The sequence below is a fragment of the Falco peregrinus genome, chromosome 2 (assembly GCF_023634155.1).
Source record: "Falco peregrinus isolate bFalPer1 chromosome 2, bFalPer1.pri, whole genome shotgun sequence".
Classification (NCBI taxonomy): Eukaryota; Metazoa; Chordata; class Aves; order Falconiformes; family Falconidae; genus Falco; species Falco peregrinus.
This window is the reverse complement of record NC_073722.1, coordinates 13,593,835-13,619,532: the sequence shown is the minus strand read 5'-3', so window position 1 is coordinate 13,619,532 and position 25,698 is coordinate 13,593,835. Positions and strand designations below refer to the sequence as shown.

Sequence of the window (25,698 nt, the reverse complement as noted above, 5' to 3'; positions counted from 1 at the left end):
AATGCCAGGCTTTTGTGCAACTGTGGCGGTTCTACTAAAGAAGATACAGGCTATTGTGCTAAAATAGTGTTGCTGTGGTATTGGAGAGATTCTTTACATTGTGTTAATATAGATTAGTAATAACATGCAACACAGACAAAATGTGTCAGGCTTTATTAACACTGATAGCAAGATAAAGCCTACTATTGTTTAGGTGACAAAAGTAAAGGAGGCCATGTGTTGAATTTAGCAAACTCTATCCATTACTTAGTAAAAGCAGCAGGTATAAGGTCTCCAGTGTGTGCCTCATCATTCTTCTTGATGGGTATTCAGAAAGGCAGCTAAATTGGCGCTACTTTGAGACGGTCTTGTGATGTTTGATCTCTTACTCTAAACAACCGAGTCTCTGCTTAAACCCAATTTAATATTGACCTTTTCCATGACCTGGATTGTGCAACGTTTTGTATTCTCTATGAATAAATAAAGGCAGTTTAACACACTGAAGATAAAACCAGCTTGTAGTGCTTTAATCGGCCACATCCATGTCAAATGTATGCTTTGGAAACAATTAAAAAAAAGAGAAGGCTAAACTCTTTAAACTTGCAAACTACCTTTATCTTTCAAGGGAGGTGAGAAGGTATTTTTAGGTATATATTTCCTTTAATAGTAAACTTAAAATTCTGCCTTGGTTTACTTAACAAGAAAATAATACAAGAAGTATCCCATGTCTTATGTCTGTTATGTTACATAGTCACAATTTTTGAAATGGCTGTTTCAGAACAGCCAGTAAGGTGAACAGTAAGGTTAAACAGCTGCCTGTGGAAGATCTCTCTCAGCTGCCGATAAGACGAAAAATATATAGATATGACACTACTTACTTAATTCAAGAGGTATTTATTTTGTTTTTTAAAAGAAAAAAAAAACAACCAACCTTACATTAAGTGGTAGGCAGGTGCATAATATTATTTATGTAATTGGACAGTAGATATTACCGGGATTTGCAGTGGAAATTGGTAATGACTTTTTTTTTTCCCCAGCTGCTAACATTAAAAGTCAAATTGCAGAGATTGAGCCCTAAGTCAGACTAGAGAGTTTAAGTACTAAGTATACATGTCCACAAGAGCAGGCCAAAAGAGGCGATTTCAAAAATATATGCATTTCTCTCTGTATTTAGAACCTACTTTGTACTTCGGTAACACTGAGTATCAAGTGGATGAAAGCACCGGTTACGTGGAGATTCGTGTCTGGAGGACTGGAACAGATCTGTCCAAAGCAGCTTCTGTCACGGTGCGTTCCAGAAAAACAGAACCAGTGTCAGCAGAGGGTGAGTTACTCATTAAAATATCACTCGGGTTGCTTTAGAGTATGTGAGCATGAAAATGTGATAGCTGGCATTCACTCTTACTTACCTTCAGTGTATATATGGGGTGGAAAGGTGAAGTAAAAGACGTCAGATGTGGGTTTATCAGGTAGAAAACATAACATTTGTGTACCAGTTGTGTGTGGCAAGGAAGACTCTGCTAAGCTCACTGACTTTCTGATGGAGACTGCAGAATGGATGTGGATAAAACGATCGTTAATTTACTTGCACCTTAACTGATGGCAAACATTGGGGGAACAGCTGGAGTGAAAGGGAGAGTATTGTCTTATAGCACTGTGTTTCGTGGGATAAAACTGAATTTACAGCATAAATCTGCAGTTGCCCTGAAATGATGTTATCACTGCATTAGCTGAGGAAGTTTTATTTATCTATGAGGGCTGGTGTATCTGTGGAGAGAAATTCTGGAAGGCACCGGCAGTGTGACCTCCAAGGATTTTCTCTGTCCAACACTGACCCAAAATACCCAAGATATGGTGACTGTCTTTGTAAAAACCCTTTTTTTGCTTCTCAGTCCCAACAAAAAATAATTTTCCCTATCAGATTTTGGGAATACTGGCCAAAATTTTGGCTGTCCAATATTTTGCAGTTGCTTAAATACATTGCTTGACTTACTAGGTTAAATTACTTAAGTTACTAGGCTAAATTAATTTTAAGGAGAAGTTATAGCTGCTTGGTGTCAAGAAAATCAGTTGCATTAACAAGAATTTCTATGTTCAGCCCAACAGATTGATGACACACTGGCAAGGGATAGATAAGGCTTCAGAAATTTTCATATTAATCAAGCTGAAAGCAAAACTCTCTTTTTTTTAATGTGTGTGATATATGATAAAATTTACTACCAAAATAAAAGAATTACAGCAACTAGTAATGCAGCATGTGTGATTGAAGGGACAGTTAATGAACTTATAACATACATATATGAAAATAGGATTTGACTACAGTTACTGAAGAACAGGCAAGTGGTTAGCAAAATAGACAGTGTACGTGATGATTACATGGAGACTCACTCTACAGGTAAAGAAATACGACTGGGTCCTACAGGATCTTCTGTGTTGTGTACAAAGTAGCAAACTAAAATGTTGCATTTCTAATTTTGTATTTATAGTTTTTTTAAAAATAATTTCTTTTAAAGCCTAGTTATGATTTTTTGACAAAATATGATTTTCACTAAATCTTTTCCTAATTTCAAGTATTTATAGATTTTTGCACACACTAAAAGATGGTTGCATGTGAAATGCTTGTGCACACAATATTTGATTAAGGAAAGAACAAAACCTGTGCAAGAATTGTGGCTATTCATAATGCACAGAGCCCACCAGGGAGGTCAGCTTTTACGCAGAGAAGCCAGAGGCTACAAAGTGATGTGGAACAGAAAAAGGCACAGTTACTTTTAGGTAAATTTCAACATACTGTGACTAAGAAGGGAAAGAATTGCTGTCATTACAAGCAACAAGTAGAACGTTTAAGAGGGGATAGGGAGGAACACTGGTTAAAAAGAGTGCAAAATGATGGAGACAGAATCTCAGTGAAACAATGGGACATAAGCAAAGGAAGAAGTCATTATACATCTTTCAGTTTAGATTTAAAAGTCTCCTACACAAACAAAAAAAGCCATTGTAGGTGTTTTCACCTGCATTCAAGCTGCCTGCTCCTTTCCATTGATGAGATCATGGTAACAGCACTATTTGCAAGCTCAGTGAGCTAGCCTAGTAGCGCAAGATGCTTTTCCTTAAGGTACAGCTGGAACTAATCTTAGACACACATCTGCTCCTTTAAAGGTAAATAGCTAAGTAAAATCTTATGTATGCAGTCCAGAGTTGAGCAAAAGGATTTTATTGCTGTGGACAGCAGGTCTGTTGGATGTTGTTGAGGCTGTAGCCTGTTACTCTGCAGTTTAAGGGTTCTTAAACAAGTTTTAATTGTGCTGATGGCATAAAGAGCAAAATGATGATCTGGATATGTATTGGTGTGTGTTGCACTGTATGTTCACTGTTCCCAAATTTATTTGCACATGACAAAAATCTAAATTAAATTTTCTCCAGGACAGCAGTAGAAACTGCTGCAAACACACCTCACAAATGTACACATAGTAGCAACTGACCATACAAGTTTTGTTGTTTCCCAAACAGCTGGAGTTGATTACGTGGGCATCAGCCGTAACCTGGATTTTACACCTGGAGTCAACATGCAAGTGTTACGAGTGATCATCCTTGATGATTTGGGCCAGCCTATTCTGGAAGGTCTGGAGAAGTTTGAGCTAGTTCTATGCATGCCAACAAATGCAGTGCTCGGAGACCCTAGCAGAACTACTGTCTTTATCAATGACACCGTCACTGACTGTAAGTGTAAAGGGGGTGGGGGAGAGTTTTTTCAAGGGTTTTTCCTTTTAGTGTTTTAAGTGCACTTAGAAGGTGGAAGAGCTCTCTTGGCAGTAGCATAAATTGCTGTGTGTGTAAGTGCTGTGATGTATCGTTTACCCCAGCTACACTATAAAGATTAACAGCTGTGTGCTACACCTGAAGTTGGAACATAGGGCTATAGTGCAGCTTCTTTGGCGTGTCTTCCTTCTCATGATGTACTTGAAGATACTGTTTTGGACAACTAAACGTAATAGTGGGACTGTGCCATGAGTTGAAAGTGCATTTGTTTATGCCTGGTGCATTAAGGCTACAAAATATTCATTTTGAAGGTAGATAAGCCAAAGGAATTAAACCTTCTTTCCCCTAGTAATATCTGAACACCAAAAATCATAGAGAGCGAAGTTTTTCAAGTAATTATGCAAGTATTGATGCTCATGCTATTGCATGAAGCTGTAATTGTACTGTCGCTTCTAGAGCAGCTTTAAGCGGGGGAAAAAACAAGGTAGGTGTAAAACTTCTAAAAAAGTAAACAGCAGTCAACACAGCGCCGTTTAGAGGTTCTCCAGCACTTGGTAAATAAACCAAGCTGACTCTCAGCAGCCTCAGGTTTCTGCAGATTTGTTGCACTTCAAAGACTTAAAGAAGCTATATTGTTTTAGAAAGCTCATTCTCAAATAGAACTCTGAAGTGCAGTTACAGTTTCACTGTGAAATACTCATTGAAGTCAGCAAGAAGGATGATACTGACTTCAGTGGAGGAGGAATTGTGGTTGTCACCGCTTTCTGCCCTTGTGGTATCATGCACCTACTTCCTCCCTGCATTAAAGGTAAAAGAGACTGCTTTATAGAAAATAATTCCACAGCTCAGAGATTGCTTAAATGCTGTTTTTTTTTTAAAAAAAACACAAAGTCCTAGCTACTGTAAGAAGACTGGTGACAGAATTAGTACTAAGTTTGCAATTAGTTGCTGTAGACCAGGAAAGTGTTTGAATTCATATACATTCAAAATCTATGTTTAAAAAGCATGTGTAAATCTGAACCTTCTTCAGTTTATTGTAAAAGGTTAGCAAATAAAATGCTAAATTAAAGAAAAAGGCTACTTTTTTGTTCTGTTTTGTTTTGAAATTGAATGTGGTTAATATTTTCTGCCCGTGTATGAGGGTCCTTTTCAACTTGCGTTACATGTTCTGTTGTCAGTACCTAAAGTCCAGTTCAAAGAACCAATGTACATGGTAAATGAAAAAGATGAAGAGCTGGTGGCCCTCATTTATCGAAGCGGTGACGTTAACCATAAATCCACAGTGCGTTGCTATACTCGTCAGGGTTCTGCCCAGGTTACGATGGACTACAAGGAGAGGCCAAATACAGATGATTCTGTAGTGGTGTTTCTCCCAGGTAATTTTCCCATTGGAGTTTGAAAATAATGTGTTACTTTTGTCTAATGAGTAATCTGATAATAAAATAAGAGCTAGACTTCCGGGACATGCTGGGAGTTGCTATGCTAGTTGAGCTTCTGTGGATGAAGAAGGCAGCACAGGACTAGTTACAAATAGTTTTATAACTGCGACAGCCACACTTTCAAAGGTTTATATGGCCAAATTTAAACAATAAAGAATTATTAATAAAGAATATTGAACATCCTCTCCTATACTTTTGAGCCTAGCACTTTTTCATGAGAATATGCAGGAATAATACTGATACAGTGCCTTCAGCAGAAGCCAATTGGAGCAGCAGATTCTTCGCCATACAACACCCTGCTGAATGCTGCGCAAGGTGCTGCTTAGTTCCCATCACAATGGGAGTGTCATGGGGTTTTTCCTTAGCAGAGATTGACTCAAATACAACAACAAAAAAAATGAAGTGTGCCAGTCCACGCTAGTCTCTGCTTCCATGTCCTCGAGACTTTTCTATGGCAAGCCTGAAAAAGTTTGGGATGTGGGTTTTGTTTCATTTTTATCCTGGTCTTTTGTGTTCCCATGATGATAAGGTCTTGTTTTCGCTTGATACCTTTCTGCAGGAGAAACTGAGAAGCCCTGTGTGGTAACTCTGGAGGATGATGTAATTTATGAGGAGGAGGAGGAATTCAGATTGGTGCTTGGAACACCAAAAAATAATTCTACTTTTGGTGCTTCCATTGGGGATCAGAAAGAGACAATGATCAAGATTCAAGATGAAGATGACAGTGAGTTTTTTGTTAATTGTTGATTACATATGTAGCTGCAAATGGGAAAATGGGACTAATTCCATTCAGTGTTTGGGCCAACAGTTTTCAAAGTACCCAACCAAGTTTTTAAAAATCCTGTCAAGTATTTTATTTTTATGTTTTGAATTTGCACCTTTTTATTCTATTCTGAATGCATCACTGGCTCTGCCTTTTGTGAGATAATGGGGAGAGAAATTGAGAAATTCACTTGTTTCTTTCCATTCCATTTATTGCTGTATATGTGTTGCTTTGATAAGAGTATCAGAAATTTGACTAAGTTGAAAGAACCATAGATGCCTTGGGTCAAATTCACAAAACCTTCAGGAATGTAATAGGGACTTTTATGTACAGATTGTACAGGTTATGCATCTGAAGATGTCAAATGACATGTAAAAACAAAAGAAAAAGCCCCCAACAAACAAAAAAACCGTAACATAATTGATAGTGCTGTAAAATGGACTCCTTGTAAGTTGTAGAGTCATTTAAGAAAATCAGATTTATCCCATACCTTTCCCAATGCATTAGAATAAATAACTTGGAAAAGTCACTGCTTTCTTCAAAAGCTAAACATGTTTTATGTCTAAATATTCCATTCAGACTCTACTAAAGCAAATACCAGGGGATCAGGTGTTCTTCTTTTAATAATAGCTACAAAATTCTATCTGAATTCCAGTTTCCAAAGTATTTCACTTTGATCATTCCATGTAGCAATCAATAAATCAAATATATTAATAACCAGACAATCACTTTGAATTTTCAGGTTTGTTAGTTATGACATTCTCATTCCTTTTGGATTACCCACTCTCAGAGAAGTTATTTGCACTTGGTCTAGTTGATATTAGAAAATTATTATTTATTTTTTTTAACGTTGAGGTTCTTTTCTCATCTAGAACCAGTTATTACATTCTCTGAAATAAAATACAGCATTCAGGAGCCTGAGGAACCTGGAGAAATTGCACTAGTAAGAATCCATGTTCTACGCCTCGGTGATAGCTCCAAAGTATCTGTTGTCAGAGTGCACACAAAGGATGGCTCAGCCACCTCAGGAGAAGACTACAATCCAATGTCAGAAGGTAAGGGCTTCACTGGGTGTGGGGATGGGAAAGATTAGTTTGGAAAGTGCCTTCCCGCAAATGAATACTGGGCAGGAAGCTGAATTCTTGCTTTGATATCCAAATGGCAAATACCGTACTTTAGACTAAGAGTTCCTGCTTTATTTTGTGTGTTTTGGAATAGGAGATTTGAGTATTGCCTATCTCCAAGCTAACTGTGGGACCTGTAAGGGATTGAACTGGATGCAAGATCCTGTTTGGTCTGGGCTACTTTGAATTTCCTAACCTGGAGTGCAAACTCAGGATTTCTTTGTAAGAATCAGAGTTCACACATAGCTGAGGTTGTCACCTACCCATCATGTGTTTGAGAAGAATTTGGTTCTTGAGCTTTGCCCTCAGGTCCCCTGAGGTGGCAAGAGGGTTGGGATATTCTTATGATAGACAGCTTAAGATGATACAGGAATATACTCTGATTCCTGGTTCTGCTATTTTAAGGCAATTATCTAGATTTATTCTGCGTTCATCATCCAGCAGTATGGAAGAGAGATCTGCTTAAGCACTTACAGTAAGGAGCTGCCCGTGGTGGGATGCTTTTCATAGAAAACCCCACCCCTAGGAGGTGGCACCCAGGTCCCCTGTCTCCCAGGAAAGAGTTCAAACCTCAGGCTTACAGACCCATCTTCTCTTCCTGTGACCTATTGCGTTTCAATTTGTTTTCATGGTAGTGACGTGGTTTGGATGGAGTGTCACCCTCACAGGAACAATGTATAAGCCTGGTGCTTACACAGGCTCCCTTGGGGAGTAACTTTTCTACAGTGTCTTCTGCAGGGAGGGAGGTATGACCTTGAATACAATTAAAATATACAAACAAACAAGGTCTCTCATTTCTTGAGTATTCTTGCTATTGACTGGGCTGGTGTCAGAAAAATGGGTACCACTTCCTCCTGGCTTTTAGCAAGAAATAACAATAGCCAGTTGATTTCTGGAGGAAGGACCACGGATGCCTGTTTCTAATAGACCATTCTTCTCTTGGGATTTCATATAGATGAACATGTCTCCTAAAGACCTAGCGCCAAGAATGTTGACTTTTCAGCTCAAAGTGCAGGTGTTTTGGATGCTGCTTAAATATGCACTGCAAATGGAGCCTGAGGCAGTATCAGTACTGGTATAATAATATATCTGGGACCATTCCTTGGCATGCAGACCCATTCTGCTGAACTTTCTTTGTCACTGAAAGCAGGACCTCTGCGTGCAAACTGCGTCCCTGGTCCACACTAATTCAGAAACTTGTCCAGCAATTGTTTGGAAGAAAACTAGTTGGCCAGGCACAAAATTGTGTCAGGATGTTATGTTTTGATGTTATTTTAAGTCTTCCATCAAGTTATCATTATCAACTTGTATTCATTTTTTCTGTCCAGCAAAAGTGGGTTACTTTTACTTCATCATTGTGCTGAGGAACAGATACTAACACCTCAGTCCACTACTCCATTTTACTTAGGGCAAAACCACATTATTGCAACAGAGTATGTTACTTGATCACAACTGAAAAAGAAAACAATGTTTGGGTCTTGATTTTGCATTAATTTGTTGGGGTTTTTTTTTTTAATCAGATCTTGAATTCAAAGAAGGAGAAACTGAGCATTTTGTTGAAGTGGAGATTCTGTATGATGGCATACGAGAAATGAGAGAAGCATTTACTGTCCACCTGAAAGCTGATGAGAACATGGTAGCAGAGACACAGGTAACCACTGCTGGCAACAAAATTTGCCATTTGCAATGATTTTTTTTTTGTTTGCATAAACACTAAAAACCCACGTACTCACAGCATGCATGACAGCCTGTTGGTGACACGCTCCTGTGGTCAATTTGGTGCATACCTGTCTAAATCCTGGTATAAATTAGCTGTAAATCCACACACTTTGAACAAAGTTTAGAAGTCTCGAATTACAGCTTTTATGTGTGACCCACTACCTGCTTCACAGAGAGTTTGGCAGTGGGGAGCTCTCTTGTTCTTCCCAAGTTATTGGTGTACCTCTTAGGAAAGTATAGTGCACTGACTGGCTTGTAGAAACCTGTTCTGTCTTTTGCTATTATAGATGGTGAAAAGTATCAAAACATTTAAAAATATAGAAAAAGAAAGCAAGCAGCTGTGACTGACAGTTTTTATTTGTGTTAATTGTGTCTCCAGCTGCTACCCAACCCAGTACAATAGAGAGACTGCGTCAGTCCCTCTCTAAAACATGTGTGGAGAGATGCAGCAGCTGCAGCCATGCTGTGATGCTCTGACGGGCGCTCTGCATGACTTCATGGGCTCACGTACAGCTCAGTGAGGCCTTCTCGCCCGTTCCTGTGGTAGGAGGTCTGTGGGCAGGGAGGCAGGCATGAGTGGGGACAGCTGGGCATAGGTTCCTTTCCCATTTCTTCTATATTTTGGTAAGGCAGAGGAGAGCGCAGCAAGTGTTAGAGCTGCTACAGTTCTGAAAGGCACCGCCTGCCATTCTGGGCTGTATTTAACATCTGATTTGACTTAAACACTAGCAGCTTCTTACTTCAATACTATATACAGTAAATCACTACATGCAGAGAAACTATGGCCCTGGGATCCATTACATCATGTATATTATACCTTGATAAATTTGTTGGCCCCTATTTTAAAAACAGAAGCTCCAAAGTTAACGCACAGTCTTCATACTTAAGTTGGTAAAAGCCTGAACTGGCTGTCAAGTGAGATCAGATCGTTGTGTAGGCTGAAGCTAGTACAGTACATGGTCTCTGGAATTAATTTAGGAGCGTTTGAAGGTTTGGGTTTGTATTTTATGTTTGTGGCAAGGTTTTGGGGGAGGTAGGTGAGTCAGGAGTGAAGTTGAGCATGGGAAAATCAAAAGGAAACGTGGTGATTTAATGTTTGTCTTTTGTTTCTTGCTACCCAAATCTACTTTATTTGGCAAAAAATTAAATTAATTTTCCCTGAGTTGAGTGTGTTTTGTCCATCAGAGTAATTGGTAAACCATCTCCCTGTCTTTAGCTGGACCCATGAGCTTTCTCATCCTATTTTCTCCTCCTGCCATGCTGAATATTGGGGAGTGAGTGAGCAACTGGGTGTGTGTTGGACTGTTTGCCAAGACTAACTTCTTTGGTGTTTAAGGAAAAATTGGAATATTTTAATTTCCCTTTTTGTAGTGTTTGGGGAATTAATTCTTCCTTAATGTTCAGCTAGTTGCTGGTGAACAGGTTTTAAGTGGAAAACCTGTAAAACCCATAGAAGTAAATCTTCCTTGATACAAGCCACCATTTTATCAGAGAACCCTGGGTAAAACCAGAATGAGCTTGGTGGCAGAAATTAAGTTGCAGGCACTACTTCTCCTTCTCCCTCCATTCCTCATTTTCAGCAGTATACATAAAGTTTTCTTTCTCTCAACTCAGATGAGTAAAGCCATTGTGTACATTGAAGAAATGGACAGCGTTGCAGATGTGACATTTCCAGCTGTGCCTCAGGTTGTCTCACTTCTGATGTATGACAATACTGCTAAAAGCAAAGAGAATCCACACCCTCCAACTGGCTATCCTGTTGTTTGTGTAACGGTAAGGCTTGCCTCAGCATGCTTTTGTCCAGCTTACTCATTCCATGCTCCGGAGCATGTAAGAAAATTGAAAAAGTATTCAATTCTGGAAAATGACAACTAAAAGCAGCAGGCTGTTGTCTTTATGCTGTCTTAACTCAGGAGGAGAGCTTCTAAGAGAGGGTTACTAATGCCCCTAACCTGTGACAGCTGTTTCTGCAGTGAGTGTTTCTTGCTGAGTTAAATAGGTCTCTTGTACTGGCTGTGCTGTCAAACTAATTAACCAGTTCCAGGGGATGACTTGGACACATAGAAGTAAGGCCAGAAACCCAGAGATTTCTAAACCCAAAGCTGAGCATGCAGGAAGGCACAGAGGAGCGAAGTGCTGCCCAAACAAGGGCAGTGGCTGGGCCATACGGAGCTTTCCAGAAGCGGTTTGCATTCTGACTTTGTGAGCAGAGCTGTGCCATGAGCAGCTGAGCAGCAGATTTTACCAAAGTTGACTGAACAGCCTTTGGGATCAGCCATCTGTCCCATCTGCAGGAGGCTGCTCTCCCAGACAGAGCTGGCAGAGGGACATGGACTTGTGTGCCTGCTGCTTCTGTGTGAAGTCAGGTGTTTTAAACTGTTGATCAAGGGCGATTTTTTTTTTTTTTTTTTTTTTTTTTGGGAGGTGGGGGGAAGATGAATGTTGCAGTTGCAAAAGGCACACATGCATCTTCATTCCTGCTTGATTCCATTGTGAGGAAGCAGCAACAGACTGCTGGGAAGGGTGCAGTTGTAATTTGGCAGCTCTTCGCCAGGGATGTATGAATTCAGGCCACTTATTTCATGTTTCTAACAGTTTCTAATTTATTAAGAGTGGTCGCAGACTGGGATTTTTCAAGCTAGCATGTCTAAATTTGGGAGAACTTACTTTGATGTTGTCAAATAATAGTTCAGGTTTTTGAGTTAGTACTAGCAGTTTCCAGGTTTGTGGGGTTAGAGGTGACACGTGAATCATAACAGCAACTCACAGCTGTCTGAGGTTTGGTTTTATGTTTGTTTGTTCTTGTTTTCAATTTTAAAAGCCCCATGGCATTCATTCATATCCCCTCAATTAATAGGAATCATGCAGTGTGCCTGCATGAAGGTCTTACTTTGCTGATGCAGCGTTAGTAATAAGCACAATACTGCTAGAATAATGCTTAATAGTTTGCTTGCCTGGAGCAGGTGTAAGTAAGAATAGATAACCTCCTTTATTTTGTCTAAATGCCAACCCACAGGCATGCAATCCCAAGTATTCAGACTACTACAAAACCGGATCCATCTGCACCACAGAAAACATCAATGACACTCTGACCATGTACCGCTGGCTTGTCAGTGCTCCAAGTGGGAGTGATGGTGTCACCAGCCCGATGAGGGAAGTGGACTCCAACACCTTTTTTACCAGCACCAAATCCATCTCCCTGGACTCTATATACTTCCAAGCAGGCTCCAGGCTTCAGTGTGCAGCTCGAGCTGTGAACGTCAATGGCAATGCAGGTCTGGAGCTGTTAAGTGCAATTTATACAGTAAACAGAGAGGAAGGTAAGTTTTTCATGATGGGAATTAGGTAGCCTTTCTTGGAAAAGTGTTTGCAGCTGATGGGGGTCTGCTATGGAGTGTTTTGGTTTAGGGCATTAGTGCTTGTATGTTAGTTAGTTCTTTTTCATACCAGTACGGGACTGTTGCTAGTGAAAAGCAAAAACATCTTGTAACTTATCTCATCAGGTCTGGTATTTCGTGACTTTGCTTCCATCGTAGGTCATATGTGCGTGATTGGTGGGTGTATGGGTGATAATGATTTCTTACACCTAATTTGTCTAGTCACTAGAGCAGAATATGACTTCCCCAGTCTTGGGTCCTTTGCTTGTCTCGATATGCATATCTGGGATACGCCTCTATTTCCATGTGGTTTTAGTTTAAACAACACAGCTACTGATGCTGAGGGTGTATTGTAGGTATACTGAATCTGATATTGTCTAAAGACTGCATAATTCAGACAGTTAAAATAGAGGTGCTGGAAAAGTGTAGGGGCGTGAAACCCTTGAGGAAATTCAGATATTGCAGCACTGCATGCGTGATTCTGCTGAGAACTTACACTCTGCCTCAGAAGGCAGGGAGACATCCTAATTCTGGGTTTAGCCCACATCCCTCAGGTTTCTTAACTGTGATCCATACCTGGATGTGTACATCTAATCTATTGCTTTTCCCCAGAAATTCATTTGAGGAAAATGCATCTTTTTGCTCAGTCAGTGACTAGAACAGTTACTTGGAAGTTACTTTAAAGTCCTATTCTGCCCAAATTAAAGCAGGAGCCTGACTCCACTGCGTTTTGGGATTCACAGGGCCAAAATATTGGGTGCTAGGGGGTGACTCTTCTCTGTCTCTTTAGACTAAAATGTTTTCATTGTAGTCAGCTTAGTGACTATGCAAGTGGGTCATGCTGTGCTGCTTCAGCGCTGGTTTGTGCAGTTCATTCCTTCTGCTACATCTCTGCAACGCAGAGCCCTTTACCTCCATCTCTTCCAGCCACAGTGCAAACCCCCTGAGTAGGATTGAACTGTGTGGGAAGAATTGAAAAGGTTTTGTGTTGCCAGGGTATTAGTGACGGTCCTGTTGTAGTGGCAGTGGCCTGTCCTCAAGAGAAGACAAGGCTTGTGCAGAGAGGAAGTATTTTTTGTTAAGATCACAAGCTGGGGAAGGAAGGGAAACTTTTGGGCATGTAATCTGGTCTGAAATCCATCAAGGTGTTAGGCAGTTGAGTTCATGCTCAGTGGCTGAAAAGTAGCTCCCTTGAGGCTTTCCATTGTTAGCAAGTTAGGCAGTGGCTTGTGAAGTTTTCAAGGTTCCCTGAGGCTCCTAAGTGTTAGATTTATAGGTCTAAAGTGTCCATTATGCACCATAGCTCCTCTGCGGATTTACTGTGATGCTCCCAAAGTGCCAGATTTTTGTCTAATTTAATCAGAAATGATCTTTGCCTCAGTCACACACAGAAAAAGAAGCTGAAATACCTTTCCAGTGTAAGTGATGGACCCTGCAGAACAGCACAAGCTGCCCCTATGTAGTTTAGTCTGCAAGATGTTGGCTCCCCTCAGGCAGCCTGCTTTTTGTGGCAAGAGCTCAGGTGTGATTGTGAAGGCTGCCCTTCACTTCAGTAAGCGATGGCTGCCAAGGTGAAGGCTGATATAAAATTGCCATCTCCCAGTTTCTAGGGAGGAAGAACAAATCCTTATTATGAAGAGTTCGGGTTCCTCAGCCACTGCTGGGCATCGAAGTGTTTCCATACCACTGCCCTCGCTTGTCTGGAGAAGGACCTCTTTTCCCTAGGGATTAGACCAGGCAGCCTGAGCAGAGCTGTGAGGAACTCCCTAATGAGCATCTCGGTGTTTCTGCATTTTTCTGACCTAGCTCTATAGACAGACATCTCCAAGCTGCTTAACACAGATACAACATCTTACAAACCTTTCTCCTTTGCTCAGGTCTTTGCCAGCCTCGCATCCCAGGAACGGTAGGAGCAGAACCTTTCTCAGCTAAAATTCGCTACATGGGTCCAGACGATCCTGACTATCCCAATCTGATCCGACTAACAGTCACAATGCCCCATACAGATGGTAAGCATCAAGTGGTGAGGGTTAATTGGACTGCTGCTTTGGACTTTTCTTCTCCCACAGGTTTGTCTCCACAGTTTGCTGCGTTGTGGCAGAACCACGAATAATCCATGTTTAATGAACAACTTGCCAATTGTAAGGTTAATGTATGGATGAAACATTGGGTGCCCCTAGCTCCTCTGTTTCCAGACTCCAAGTCTAAAAATATGCTCACAGGCGGTTAATGAATACTTCATCTGCTCTTTTTCATTCAGGATGTTAATGGGTCATGTGACATTTATGTTTTAGGAATGCTGCCAGTTATCTCCACGCGCCCTTTATCCAACTTTGAGCTAACACTTAGCCCAGACGGCACTCGTGTGGGACACCACAAGTGCTCCAACCTACTGGACTATAATGAGATCCAGACCAAACATGGGTTTATTACAGAGGAAATTAAGATCCCCAAAGTGATTGGAGAAACATCACCTTACCAGTACAGCAGTGCACTGCGGTCTGCCAGAACCTTGCGTTTCTACCAGAACCTCAACCTTGAGGCTTGCCTTTGGGAGTTCAACAGTTACTATGACATGTCTGAGCTGCTGACGGACTGCAGTGGCTCCGTTGGCACAGATGGGCAGGTATGTGGCACTGAAGTGCCTTCCTCTCTCAACACGAGGCTTTGGAAGCACAAGTCCAACGGAAAGTTACTAAGGATTGCATGAGAAAGGTTTTAGTCACTATGCAAGCAGTTTGACACGGGTTCCCTTTGCACAAACATTTTTAGAAGTACAGATTTGTTCCTTTGTACTGTATTTCTGTGTGCAACCATGGTTCATCTTCCTGTTAACTGAGCACAGCTTACTGCATTGCTGTTGCTCCTAGTCTGGATTTTAGAAACTGCAGTTTTGACTCAGAAGAGCTTTTCCGAACTGTGTACATGCTTGTGCTGTCACCCAAAGCCCATGTAGCAGCATAGTCAAAGAAGAGGCTACAACTCCATTGCCTTGTAGAAATAAACCATATGCATGTGGTATGTTATTGACCCTGGAAGTATTTTCTAAGGCTACAGAAAAAAATGCTTTTACCAAACAAAACCCAACCAAACCCAAACCACGCTTCTAATTAGAAGCTCTAATGTAGGCTGACAGTGTTCAGGCTTTAGACAGAGCTGTCAAGTAGGTGAGTTTTTCTAAAGAGAAGCTTGGTTGATAAGGAACAAACAAAAGTTTACCCAAAATATGATTTTTCCATATAATTTGCCTGAGTAAACCAGGCTATTGTTCCAGGTCTTTGATACATATTACATCAACATCAGTCACAGAGCAGGCATGGTGGCTCCCCTGTGCAGTGGCCGACAGCACATTGTGTTTCCTTGGAAAATAACCCAACACACAAGTGCCCTACAGCAATTTCACTTAAATTAGAGGACATTCCAGGGGGCTGTAGACCCTGTGTGCTGGCTTTGCCTTGAATCAGCCTTGGTTCAGCAGCTTGATGCTTTCCCATTCCATAGGTGCTCAGTGGCCAAAGAAGATTTGTTTACTAATTATTTGCTTAGCCACCCATTCTGGTTGCTTGTTGCTTGCTTGGTAGAGAGAGACTTCCATAACTCAGAATTGTAAATTGCAGTGTTTCAGGGTGCCATAATCTATAGAGTTCAATCTGTTTTAAAGGGAGGTGTTACTTACAGAACTTATTTCTAAATTTGTGGGTTTTTTTCTGAATGCCTAAGGAATCTGTGGTTCTGATCTGAAACTTCCATTTAGACCTCCTTCAGTTTCTGTGGAGTTTGTTTTGAAGGGTTGTTTTCGTTATTTTTATTCCAAAGTAAAACAAAATCTTAGATGGTCCTTTTTTTTTGAAGCGGTATGAACCCTGTAATGTTAAATTGGCAAAAATTTGGGGACATTATGAAGTGAGGTGTTTGCAGCACCTGAAATAATAGTGATGCCAGTAACAGATAAAAAAATGTTCCTGTGCAGATGGTTTTGCTCCGGTTTAAAGAGTGCAATTCATGAGAATGCAAGGTTGGCAAAGTAATTTTTTTCAGGCTGCATACAGTAACCTGGTACCGTAATATTTTTCAGGTCTTAAATCTGGTGCAGTCGTATGTGACTCTGCGGGTTCCTCTCTCTGTCTCCTACGTCTTCCACTCCCCTGCTGCCGTTGGTGGCTGGCAACATTTTGATCTGCAGTCTGAACTGAGACTCACCTTCGTGTACGACACAGCTATCCTGTGGAAAGATGGGATAGGCAGCCCTCCTGAATCAGAGCTCCAAGGTGAGCTGTTTCAGATGACACCATTTCTAAACTCCATCCTGTTCTGATGATGGGAGATGTGGTTGGTAACTTGATGCTTTTTAGTGCAGAGAATCTCAAAAGCAGTAACAGCATGCTGACTCCCTCGGTTAAAACACCCACCCAAAGGACAATTAGGTTTGGTGTTTAGTGCTGTATGTTATTAAACTAGATGTTTTGAATCTTCCCTCAATTGCATGCTGGTTTTAATCTATAAAAAATGAGATGAATTAATGCACGGACCAACCCTAAAGCAGATGTTCTTATGGAGAGATAAGACTCCAGTGCTGAATTGGTGCACAGTTACAGGGCAACGGAAGCACTTACATATCCCTGTGCTGGAGAAGTGCCTGCAAGAGGGACCTTACGGGAGTGAGCAGCCTTGGTGTCTGTGTGACAAAAAGTCCCAGACCCTTTCTCCTGCCTGCACTCTGTTTTATCATCATATGTGGATAGACTTCAGGTGAGTCTTGGTCTTATGTAAGCAAAAGGGAGAAACAAAACCTGCCTCAATGGATCGAACCATTAGCAGGTATAAATGTGTACATTTCTTCTGGAGTTGGTGGGTTTGGAGGTCTCTCTCAGAACAATAAATGTGACAGGGTTTAGTATCTGTGAGGAAGCAGATCCCCAGATGCAAACAAATACATGAAGAACCTTCCTTTAAAAACGCGCTTGGGCAATGTCGGTGGGTAAAATCATTGGCATTTTCCTCCCTAGGCTCCCTCTATCCCACAAGTATGCGGATCAATGACGAAGGGCGACTAGTGGTGAACTTCCGAACAGAGATTCGTTTCCGGGGCCAGCTGGTGATGTCCCACCCAGGTGCGTAGCCAGCCTGTCCATCTGTGCTAGCCAGAGTACCTGTAGTGCTGTCTACTTGGCAGAGAAGGACACCCCAGAAAAGGGTCTGCCTCGGTGTAGAAGGGGAATAAGTAACTGAGGCATTTCCTTTTCTGGGGGGTAAGTTAATTTCTTTCTGTTCTCTTGCTGCTTTGCTTTTGTGTGCTAATTTTATACTGTACCAGGCATTGTTAGTTATGGCAAATTATAATTCACCTTCTATTCTTTCAGGAACATCTCTGGCATCAATGGTGATGTCTGCTGACCACCCTGGCCTCACGTTTACACTCAGTCTGTTACGAAGCGAGCCAACATTCCACCAGCCTGTGCAGCAGTGGAGTTTTATCTCTGACTTTGCTGTGAGTCTGCATTCAGACTTGAATTTAAGGAAGCAAAGGAAATGTCAGTTTTTAACATACTTCCTGTGCGGTTGTCAGCACCGTAAGATCAGTAGGCGTCAGCTCATTTGGATGCAGTCATGTATTTTCATTACATAACGGACAGCCAGCAATCCCTGGAGCTTGAGTCCAGAGGCCTGAACCAGTGCTCCCGCTAGCACTAGCTGGTACCATTGTTGCGCAGGTCAGTGCTGGAGCTGTGGCATCTCTTGAAGAATCTGCCTTAATGTTATCTTCTTCCAGCATTGCTGGGAAACTGTGAGCCAGGAGTTGCGGCTGCCATTAAGAGAAGCTGGATTTTTAGGCGTGTGACAAAGCTGCTTAGCTCTTGTGGAGCTCAGGAGCCAGTGGGAGCTACTGTGGTGACAAAGTCTGCGCTTCAAATATGGCAGAAGAGGCTTGCTTAGGAGTGTCTTGCTTCTGTGAGAGGGACACAGCCCAGTTACTCAGCTCTTGCTGAGCTGGCAGCAAAGGAGCTGTTTGCATTCACTAAAAGTATGAGCAAAATCAACTTCTAGTCAGATTTAGTAGGTTAGGTCTGGACATGGGCATGTTTGATTCCCGCCACCACGGGAAGGTCAGCTCTTCAGAGGCCTGATAGCAGGTGTGCTGTATTATCCTTTGACAGAGAAGTAGAGGAGAGACAGCATATGTCAGCGCCGTGCCTGTGCTGCTGAGGAGTGCCGACAGTGCTGCTGCCCATGCTTCGTGCGTGAGGTAAAGCACCACGGTCATAAACAGCAACGTCCACGTTTGCAAAAGTGTTTAGGATGCTGCTGGGAATTCAGCTTCACCGTGGGGGCAATGTGAGCTGAAAAAGTGATTGTTCGTAGGCTGTGGAGAAACGCTCATTTCTCTAATCTTCTCACAGGTACGAGATTACTCAGGTACTTACACTGTGAAATTCATCCCCTGCACTGCTGCACCCGGCCAGCAATATGCCCTCCCTGTCATCTGCAACCCACGGGACCCAATTGCGTTTGATATGGACATCAGGTTCCAACAGGTACACCGTTTTACATGGGACTTGCATGTTTTTCCATAAAGCCTCATGGCCAAGACCAGCTAAAAGCCAATTTAAGCTCAAAAGAAGGTGTTTTGTAACCAGCAAGAGATGTTCTGGCATAGGCTATCCAGTACCAGGTGTCAAGAGAACATCACGGAGTTATTTCAGATGGCTTCAGGAGTTTTACAGGGCTTGTAGGTTGCTCTAGATCTCTTCTTTTCAGGTGAGATAAAATCAAACTAAACTGATTTTTTTCCAGTAATTAGAATCTTGGTTTTCCATTTATTATTTATTTACCTCTTAGTCCAGCCTATTCCTCAGTTCTAAGTGAGATTATTTTCAGAGTTAACTGAGGCTGCTTTGTAAAACTGAGATTCAATGCAATAGAATTGTTTCAGTTTTCTCAAGCAGTGCGAAACACTTCATTTGGAGTTAGTGTGGCTTTGTGACAATTTTCCTGTACCTATTAAAGGAAAAAAAAAAAAAAAAAAGAGAAAAGGCAGTGTGCTAAGTAGCAGTAACTTACTATTGTGGACTGTCACAAGGGCCAGATTTTTTGTTGCGGTGAGCTTGAGGAATGACTTAGCATTTGGAGACCAAGGATCTGAGACTTAACTTCTAGTGAACATTCCAAACTTTAAAACCTCTAAATGTGACATTGCATCCTTCAGTCAATACATGAAAAATGACCTTCTAAGTACTGGATACCTCAAAGGCCTTGTCAGTGCCAGTCAGAGCCGTTCAGCCCTTTTGACCATTGGAGATGTTCTTTAACTTTCTGCTTCGTTACCCAGTTGTGTGGCATTTCTGGCAAGTGTGCAGACACCTGTATCACTTACATGCATGTCTCAGTCGTGTTTGCTAAATCAATCGGTGTTGAGCTGAAATGTTACTTTAAAGATACTGCTTCAGCAATAGACTTCATGCTGCAACTCAGGACATGAGTTACACAGGAAAAGGAAAATGATGAGGAAGAAAATAACCAGAGTTGTAGTAGCATTTGCGTATGAAGTAAATTTTGTACCTCTGTCCATATAAGCACACATATATATCCCTTAGGACTGTTGCCCCTAGATGCTGGGTTTATTGTGGTTAACAAGATTAAACACTGGTGTAAGACAGTTTAGTTCTTTACCTTATTTCTGTGTTGGAGAGCTGTTCCCCTCCTGTTCCCCACTGTCTCTCCTGGGCATTACACCTGTCTCCCAGCACTCTGGAGTGTCAGATGCACAGGGCAGGCACAGATCAGCAGGCTGGTGCCAGCTTCCTCTGTCGATACGTGCTGGGCTCTCTTGGGCTTCTGCAGCCACGAGGTGTTTGCAGCGGGGAAGGCAGAAAGGGGATGCCTGGGAGCAACTTCTCCTTGCACTACAGGACTGGACTTACTTGCAGGGCAATCCTGGGCTGGCCTTCAGGCACGGCCCACGGTACTTTTCTGGGCGAATTGCAGGCAGCTTCTAGTGTAACACGTACAGTGTAGCCAGGGCCCAGGAGGGGCAGACGAGGGTTCCCATCCTGTGCTTGTTGAATACGCGCGTTGTTTAGAGTAGGGGAAATGAGCGGGTGTCGAGCTAGGTTCCGGTCCTGATCTATTTTATCGGCCCCTTGCCCACAGCCCTGTTCTCCCAGTAACTTTTGCAAGTGCCACTGGAAAGATACGTTGCTGTCCTGTATCTCTTTCCTCAGGTACCTTTTGCCGGTTTACTTACCAACGTTGAAACAAAGCGCTACGTTTGTGTACTTTAATGGGTTGTGACAGAAAAGCACAAGGAGAGGTTTATGTATGTACGTGTATAGGAGGGATTCTTATAAATGCTGTGTACTGCTGAAAGGTCTGATCCACGCATCACTGCTGTGGCAGTGGTGTACAACGATCATTGTAAAGCTACAACCAGGGCATTTTTTTATCATTTCATATCACTTTTCCCTACAGGTCAGTGACCCAGTGGCAGCAGAGTTCAGTCTAAATACTCGAATGTTTCTGCTGTCCAAAAAGGAGCTTTGGATATCTGACGGTTCAATGGGATTTGGAGAAGGAGCTGACGTAGCCTTTACCAAAGGTAAAATGTCAATTGTACATTCAGCATATGGGGAAAGCTAGAACAGGACTGCTTCTAACAAGAGCTGAATATGTATTTTACTAGTTTAATAACCCTTATGTGGTCTACATACTTCCACTGCAGAAAAGTAAAATACAGAGGCACTAAAATATGATGTAATTTAGTGTAATTGAAACATGCTTCGGTTCCATTTATGGGCTCCGAGAGGAAAAGCCTTCCAAAGGTAGGTGCAGAATTTAAGTGTGTGTATCTGCAACTGCAGCTCTGGAAACTCTTGCTCAGTTACTGCATAATCACATATTCCCCTCACTCCGCTTGTTTTGCTTTGAAGCCGCCCACACTGTAACATTTTGCCCCATTTTGAGGAGGCTAAGTAATTTCAGTTCTTAGGTTATTCTAGTCAGAAATGCAGGAATTGAATACTTGTACACCTGAGGCTCCTTGACTTGGTCATGCAGCTGTTCTCAATTGCAGACTGGATGCACAATAACTGCACCTGGCACCTTCTTTTGGTTGTTCTTTTTGTGTGTTCAGGCTCAGGGCAGGTGCTCTCACACCATTGTATTCACTCACTGACTGGAGCTGTTACCAGGTTCCAGGGAAACTCCTGGTAATGGCGGTGCTGGACCAGAAATAATTTTGTTTCTAATCCATCCCTTATTTGAGTTACCAGTCTAAATCCCAAATGCCCTGTTAAGAACTTTCTTTTGCTTGAGATAATGCTATCAGGTTGGGGAGTTTCTTATATGTGAATATGGGTTGCCCTCTAGTGAAAAGAAGGGAAAAGCTTGCTTAAAAAAAGAGCTGCACTGCAGGAACTGAACGTCAGTACAAATCATAACCGAAAATAAAGACTAAAGTCCATGCTAAATTAGTAGTAACAGTCATGGAACCTACTGTCTTCTCGTGCAAAGGGAAATACATTTAAAGCTAGATAATTCCTGTCCTGAGAATTTTTAATAACAACGGTTTGGTAATAACTTGATTTAATAATTTTAAATTGACTGTTATAAATGCATTTTACATTATCTGCTTTACCAGGATCTGAAATCTATGGCCGAGTGATGGTGGATCCAGTTCAGAATCTCGGTGACTCCTTCAGCTGCAGCATCGAGAAGGTGTTCCTCTGCACTGGTGCCGACGGGTACGTGCCCAAGTACAGCCCAGACACTCAGGAATACGGATGTCTGGCTGACTCACCCTCCCTCTTGTACAGATTCAAGATCTTGGTATGTAAACAATGAGTTATGGTAGCATGTATTTTTAGATTGCTGATTTCCATGTGAATCTGGAAATACCAAACTTACTTCCTTTAGGATAAAGCTCAACCTGAGACACAAGCAAGAGCCTTTGGAAACCTGGAGTTTCATGCTACATTAGCAGCTGATCATGCAGATGCTTTTCCTCTAGTCAAACAGCCTGGTTCGGATGGTTTCAGCCTGTCATCTGCTCCACTCTTCCAGGTAAGTTGTCTGGTAAGTGTATCACAGAAATTCTTTCACACGGAAAAGGTGACGGGTGGAGAACAGAGCGTGCAGGTAATCATGGGGACTATGTTGGCAGTGACAGGCTTCAGCAACAGCTTTGCTTTGTTCGCTCTCCCTAACAGTACAGAAACAATGAGAGCGTTGCTCTGTAACACGGAGCTACCCTTCTGCAGCCCTGCTGTTACTGCAGACACGTACACCTGGGGCTGGGAGCAGAAGTCACTGGTTTAGCTTACCACAGAGGCCTTTTTATGCAGAAGAAAACTAAGAAATTAGACTTGATTTTCTTGCAACTGAAAAAAAAAAAAAAGGTTTGTATATGATAGGAAAATAAAAAAAGAGAAAAAAGACAACTGCGCATCCTGCTTTAAGTCAGATTAATTCAAATTCCTCAAGTCTTTTTTTGGTCTCCTAAAGTGGGGTTCTTCCTGCCTAAATTAAGACTAGTGTTCGTCAGGTAAATGCAGTAGCTTTTATGCATTAACTCTAGAAAGAAACGGGCTCTCTTAGAACAATGTTCTATCTGACCTACTTCAGCAGGCTGCATTAAGGAAAGATTAATCCTATCTCCAAGTGCCTATTTCTGCCATTGACTTTAATTAGCCATGTTTGGCAGCAAACTGGGGACATCTGTCTGGATGAATCTGATGCTTGGTGTTTTTCAGTTTATAGTGCATGAGGGGGCTGTTCTGGTGCGTTTGTGGTTTGGTTTTTTTTAAGGTGGCAGCTGGCCGAGAATGGTACATCCATACGATTTACACAGTTCAATCGAAAGAAAATGCACAGAGGCATAATGGCAAAAGAAGCCTGGACTATCGCCATGTGCCGTCCGCTGCTAAAGGAAGAATTAGCGCCGCAGCCTTTAAACGCAGCAGAAGAGCCAACCCTGACTACCCAGTCTTCATGCAAGAAACTGGAGCAGATAAAAACAGGGGCACGAATATCCAGCATATCGCACTTGACCGTTCTGACAAAGCTGTCATCATCCACAAAGATGTGGTCGCAGCAGGCACGCCGCATCACAGGCCGGTACTGGAAATTGCAAGTGGGGACTCTGGCAACGGTATTGTACCCATTACTGGAGGCCTGACAGGACTGCTGCTTCTGGTCTGCACGGTGGTTGTAACTCTTTTTTTCTTGAAGCAGAGGCAGCAGCCCTCTGCTGGGAAAAGCAAAACACCCGTCAGCCACTCCAGTGGCAGTGACACGATGACCGTACAACACAGCAGCGGTGACAGTTCAGAAGTCTAGCCAAGTTGCGGGGTGCCTGTCTTTTAACATGTCGTGTCACCAAAACGCAGGCTCTCAGATCTAGCTCTTGGCTGACTCCTTTGCACAGACGATTGGCTGCTCCAGTTCTAATGCTGGCTCGATTATTTGTAATGAGCAGCTATTTCTGACAGGGCAGGTGTACTAGGGTCACATATGAGTGGCATTTATGGAATTCAAACTCCATGAATGACAGTTGGTGCTTTTCTCTCTCTTTTTTTTTTTTTTTTTTTTTAAACCTAGTTTTTCTTTAATGTTTCGAATATGCAGCTGTAAATGTGCCTTATATCCACCACGGAAGGTTGGTGCTTAGAAGACAGTGGTTTTGATGACATGTACAGTATCTAGTTTTTGTCTAACAGGTTTTGGTTTTTTGTTTGTTGTTAGGGGTTTTTTAATTAATTAATTAATGCTGAGGAAGGAAGAAGGTAGTAGTATTAGAATGGAAGCTAAGTAGCAGATGACAGTATTCTTTTAAATGAATGGTACCAACAGTTCTGTCTCAAATTTTATGAGGACCTCGGACATGGACAGGAGCCTCACACAGGTAAGGCTGTAATTGCAATTATCTGTAAGGAGAGCATTACATCCGATAAGTAAGACCTATATTGTAAAGCTACACTAGAAAAACAATATGTTAATGCTTAAATGCTTTCAAACACCTTTAAACACAATCTAATACTTCAGAACAACTTTCCCATATTTATACAATATTTGCCTCTCTTCCTCTGCTTGATTATAACATCAAAATATAGGCAAATACTTGTAAAAGGTAGCTTATTTTGCCAGATGGCACTGGGGGAATGCACTTGTATCACCTAGAGCAAATAGTTTGCTTTTTTTTTTTACTTCTGCTTGAAAAAAAACGGATTTTGTGTAACTAAGAGGATGTCATTTGGGAGATTACGGTTTGGTTGCTTTGGCTTTCCTCATATTGGCACTTGAAAACTGCGAGCACAAAGGCAATGCTGCTTACCTATTTAACAAATCTTTTCCTCCTGCTTCCTCTAAAGGTTTTTAATTAAGGCTGGTTATAAAGTTTTGGTGGCATTCAGGTTTTTTGTGTGAATAGGGATGCTTTTAAAGGAAGGCTGCAGCATTTTTGTTTAGGGTACACCATGCCTAAGCAGTTCGGCTGATTTCTTCTAGGGCTGCCATGCCAATTCAGCCTGTGAAGTGCTGCGGAGTGGCTGTTGACTCTGCTGTACGTGCAGAGTTCTTCTGACTTTCAAAAAGTACAGTTACTCCACCTGCTTCCAGCTGGTGTCTGCAAATGAGGAAACCTGCAAACAGGAACTCATTTAATGTACTAGCAAGAACTGTACTGCTGTGCATGAAATCTACATGTGTGAGGTCTCAGCTTTTTCTTAAGTGCTTAAGCTCCAAAAAGCTGATTTTTCTAGGGCTGCATTTCTCTGCTTACACAGCAATGGTGCCTTTTGATATGCCTTCTTAATTAGGCCAAACCCTAGCATTTGTTCTGTGGGTTTTTCCTAATCAATTCCAAAATCATGCTACATTAGATGATGGCATTGGGAAACACAACTTCACCTCAGTCATTACATGCCAGATACACGAAAAAGGACACACAGTATAGGAAACGTGGCCATGGTACCGTCTGACTGGTCCAGGGAACAGCGGGGATTGCCAGACAGCTCCTGCCTTGCACACCTTCAGCTGGCAGCAGCTCTTCTCACAGGACTCGAGACTGTCTCTGCATTTACCGCAGCTGTTTGAGAGAAGCGAGTTGTTTTACATATTAAGTTTTCTGTTCTGACTTGTTGCTATTTGCAATAAAAATTCTACCATTGTTAGGCCATTCTAATTAAATACAAACTTCAGCATGACTGACTGACTTACCTTTCTTCTGGTTCATTTTCTTCTGGTTAAGCAGAAAAAATCTTATCATTTTGTTCCAGTCTGGATGTACGCTGATCATTTCGTTCTTGAGGTAAATACCTGGCCTTTCCACTAACGCCAAAGAATAAAGTATATTTATGCAGTAAAATTAAGTTCAATAAAGGCAAGGTCAGTGCCACAGAATTTCCAGAAATGGGGTATGATGGGTAGTGGTTTGTAACAAGAAAACACAACTAAATAGTTCTATCGATCATATTGGAAAAAGTGTTCACAACGCTCTAAGAGGAAAAAAAATTGGGGGATGACTAAAAAGGTATTGAAGTGGAAAC

At 41.8% G+C, this 25,698-nt stretch overlaps 1 protein-coding gene across 1 annotated transcript in view; it reads left to right on the top strand.

The window, feature by feature from the left end:
- Window positions 1-25,621, top strand: part of FREM3 (FRAS1 related extracellular matrix 3) — a 70,198-nt gene extending 44,577 nt beyond the window's left edge. Inside the window, exons 7-24 of the mRNA XM_055798004.1 lie at window positions 1,154-1,303; window positions 3,490-3,699; window positions 4,917-5,114; window positions 5,737-5,901; window positions 6,813-6,995; window positions 8,585-8,715; window positions 10,398-10,556; window positions 11,800-12,103; window positions 14,038-14,169; window positions 14,455-14,786; window positions 16,236-16,428; window positions 17,167-17,271; window positions 17,521-17,648; window positions 18,559-18,693; window positions 20,627-20,753; window positions 21,795-21,982; window positions 22,070-22,216; window positions 22,961-25,621. Coding sequence (XP_055653979.1) covers window positions 1,154-1,303; window positions 3,490-3,699; window positions 4,917-5,114; window positions 5,737-5,901; window positions 6,813-6,995; window positions 8,585-8,715; window positions 10,398-10,556; window positions 11,800-12,103; window positions 14,038-14,169; window positions 14,455-14,786; window positions 16,236-16,428; window positions 17,167-17,271; window positions 17,521-17,648; window positions 18,559-18,693; window positions 20,627-20,753; window positions 21,795-21,982; window positions 22,070-22,216; window positions 22,961-23,491 — 3,518 coding nt within the window. The 3' untranslated portion in view covers window positions 23,492-25,621. The remainder of the gene's footprint in view (window positions 1-1,153; window positions 1,304-3,489; window positions 3,700-4,916; window positions 5,115-5,736; window positions 5,902-6,812; window positions 6,996-8,584; window positions 8,716-10,397; window positions 10,557-11,799; window positions 12,104-14,037; window positions 14,170-14,454; window positions 14,787-16,235; window positions 16,429-17,166; window positions 17,272-17,520; window positions 17,649-18,558; window positions 18,694-20,626; window positions 20,754-21,794; window positions 21,983-22,069; window positions 22,217-22,960) is intronic.
- The last annotated feature ends 77 nt before the right edge of the window (window positions 25,622-25,698 follow it).